We start from the raw sequence: 1680 nt of genomic DNA on the forward strand, positions 1-1680 counted from the left end.
AGGGGGGTGGCGCCGGAGGTCCTGGCCCCAGGGGCTCGGATCAGCAGAGCCCCTGGGCCTGAGGTGCCCCCTGCACGCAGGGAACGGTTACTGCCGCTCGGAAGCCGTGGTGGTCATGCTGCTGACCAAGAAGTCCCTGGCCCGGCGCGTGTACGCCACCATCCTGAACGCCGGCATCAACACCGATGGCTGCAAGGAGCAAGGTGGGTGCCGGCCGGGGCCGGAGGGGCCCGGGCCGGGCTGCTACGGGTGGTCATTGGTTGGGCTGAGGCCTGGCTCCTCCCACAGGTGTGACCTTCCCCTCCGGGGAGGCACAGGAGCAGCTCATCCGCTCCCTGTATGAGCCAGCTGGGCTGGCCCCAGAGTCCCTCGAGTATATCGAAGCCCATGGTACGGGCACCAAGGTGAGAGCCCCGCCCACGCCCCACGCCCCATGCCCCACGCCGAGAGGCACCGGGGCAGGGTCCTGATTCTCCTCTTGTCCTGCACAGGTCGGCGACCCCCAGGAGCTGAACGGCATTGACCGAGCCCTTTGCACCACCCGCCGGGACCCCTTGCTGATTGGGTCCACGAAGTCGAACATGGGGCACCCAGAGCCCGCCTCGGGGCTCGCGGCGCTGGCCAAGGTAGGTGGGCAGGTCTGGAGCCATCCTGCCTGCCCGGAAAGGGAGGGTTCCGCAGGGTGCCAGCCACCGAGGACCGGACAGCAGGGCACAAGCCTATGACCAGTGTCCACCTTTGCTCCCTGTGGGTCACTCAGCCAGAGGAGGGGGCTGGGTGGCCTGTGGGAAGACCACGCACTGGCAGCTTCTGGGTGCGGTGGGGGCTTCCTGGTGCTCTAAGCTCCTTCGGGCTGACGTAGTAACCTGCTTACAGTTTCTGCAAGAACTGGGACCTGGAGGGAGCCCTGGCTGAGGGGGCCTCTGTGTCCAGGCCCACAGCCCATCCATCTGGGGGGCGCCTTAGGGCCCCAGGTGGAGGCATGAAGCCCAGAGAGGGGAAAGGGCTTGTGGTGAGGTCATTGGGTCCCTGCACTGTGGAGGGGTAAGGTTGGGGGACAGGTAGGCCCGACCCCACACAGCAATGCAGGGAGTCCAGGGCCAGCTGCCCCACCAACTGCGAGCCACCCACAGGTGCTGCTGTCCCTGGAAAACGGGGTCTGGGCCCCCAACCTACACTTCCACAGCCCGAACCCTGAGATCCCTGCCCTTCGGGAAGGGCGGCTGCAGGTGGTGGACCGGCCCCTGCCCGTCCGTGGAGGCAACGTGGGTATCAATTCCTTTGGCTTCGGCGGCTCCAATGTGCACGTCATCCTCAGGCCCAATTTGCAGCCACCCTCGCCGTCCACCCCGCACGTCACCCTGCCCCGTCTGCTGCAGGCCAGCGGGCGCACCCCAGAGGCCGTGCGGTGCCTGCTGGAACAGGGCCACCAGCACGGCCGGGACGCGGCCTTCGTGAGCATGCTCAATGACATTGCGGCCAGCCCCCCCAGCGCCATGCCGTTCCGGGGCTACACGGTGCTGGGAGCCGAGGACAGCAGTCTGGAGCTGCAGGAGGTTCAGCAGCCGCCCACCGGACGGCGTCCACTCTGGTTCATCTGCTCTGGTGAGCACGCTGCTCCCCGGGCCCTCCCTGGAGGGTGAGCAGGTGGCTGGAGCGGGTGGCTGGGGCTGACGGCCA

General features: G+C 67.8%; 1 protein-coding gene across 1 annotated transcript in view; it reads left to right on the forward strand.

The window, feature by feature from the left end:
* Positions 1–1680, forward strand: part of FASN (fatty acid synthase) — an 18169-nt gene that overhangs the window by 2698 nt on the left and 13791 nt on the right. Inside the window, exons 5-8 of the mRNA XM_040639962.1 lie at positions 81–203; positions 289–404; positions 492–626; positions 1134–1605. Coding sequence (XP_040495896.1) covers positions 81–203; positions 289–404; positions 492–626; positions 1134–1605 — 846 coding nt within the window. The remainder of the gene's footprint in view (positions 1–80; positions 204–288; positions 405–491; positions 627–1133; positions 1606–1680) is intronic.

The sequence above is a fragment of the Ursus maritimus genome, unplaced genomic scaffold (assembly GCF_017311325.1).
Source record: "Ursus maritimus isolate PB19 unplaced genomic scaffold, ASM1731132v1 scaffold_24, whole genome shotgun sequence".
NCBI classification, from domain to species: Eukaryota; Metazoa; Chordata; class Mammalia; order Carnivora; family Ursidae; genus Ursus; species Ursus maritimus.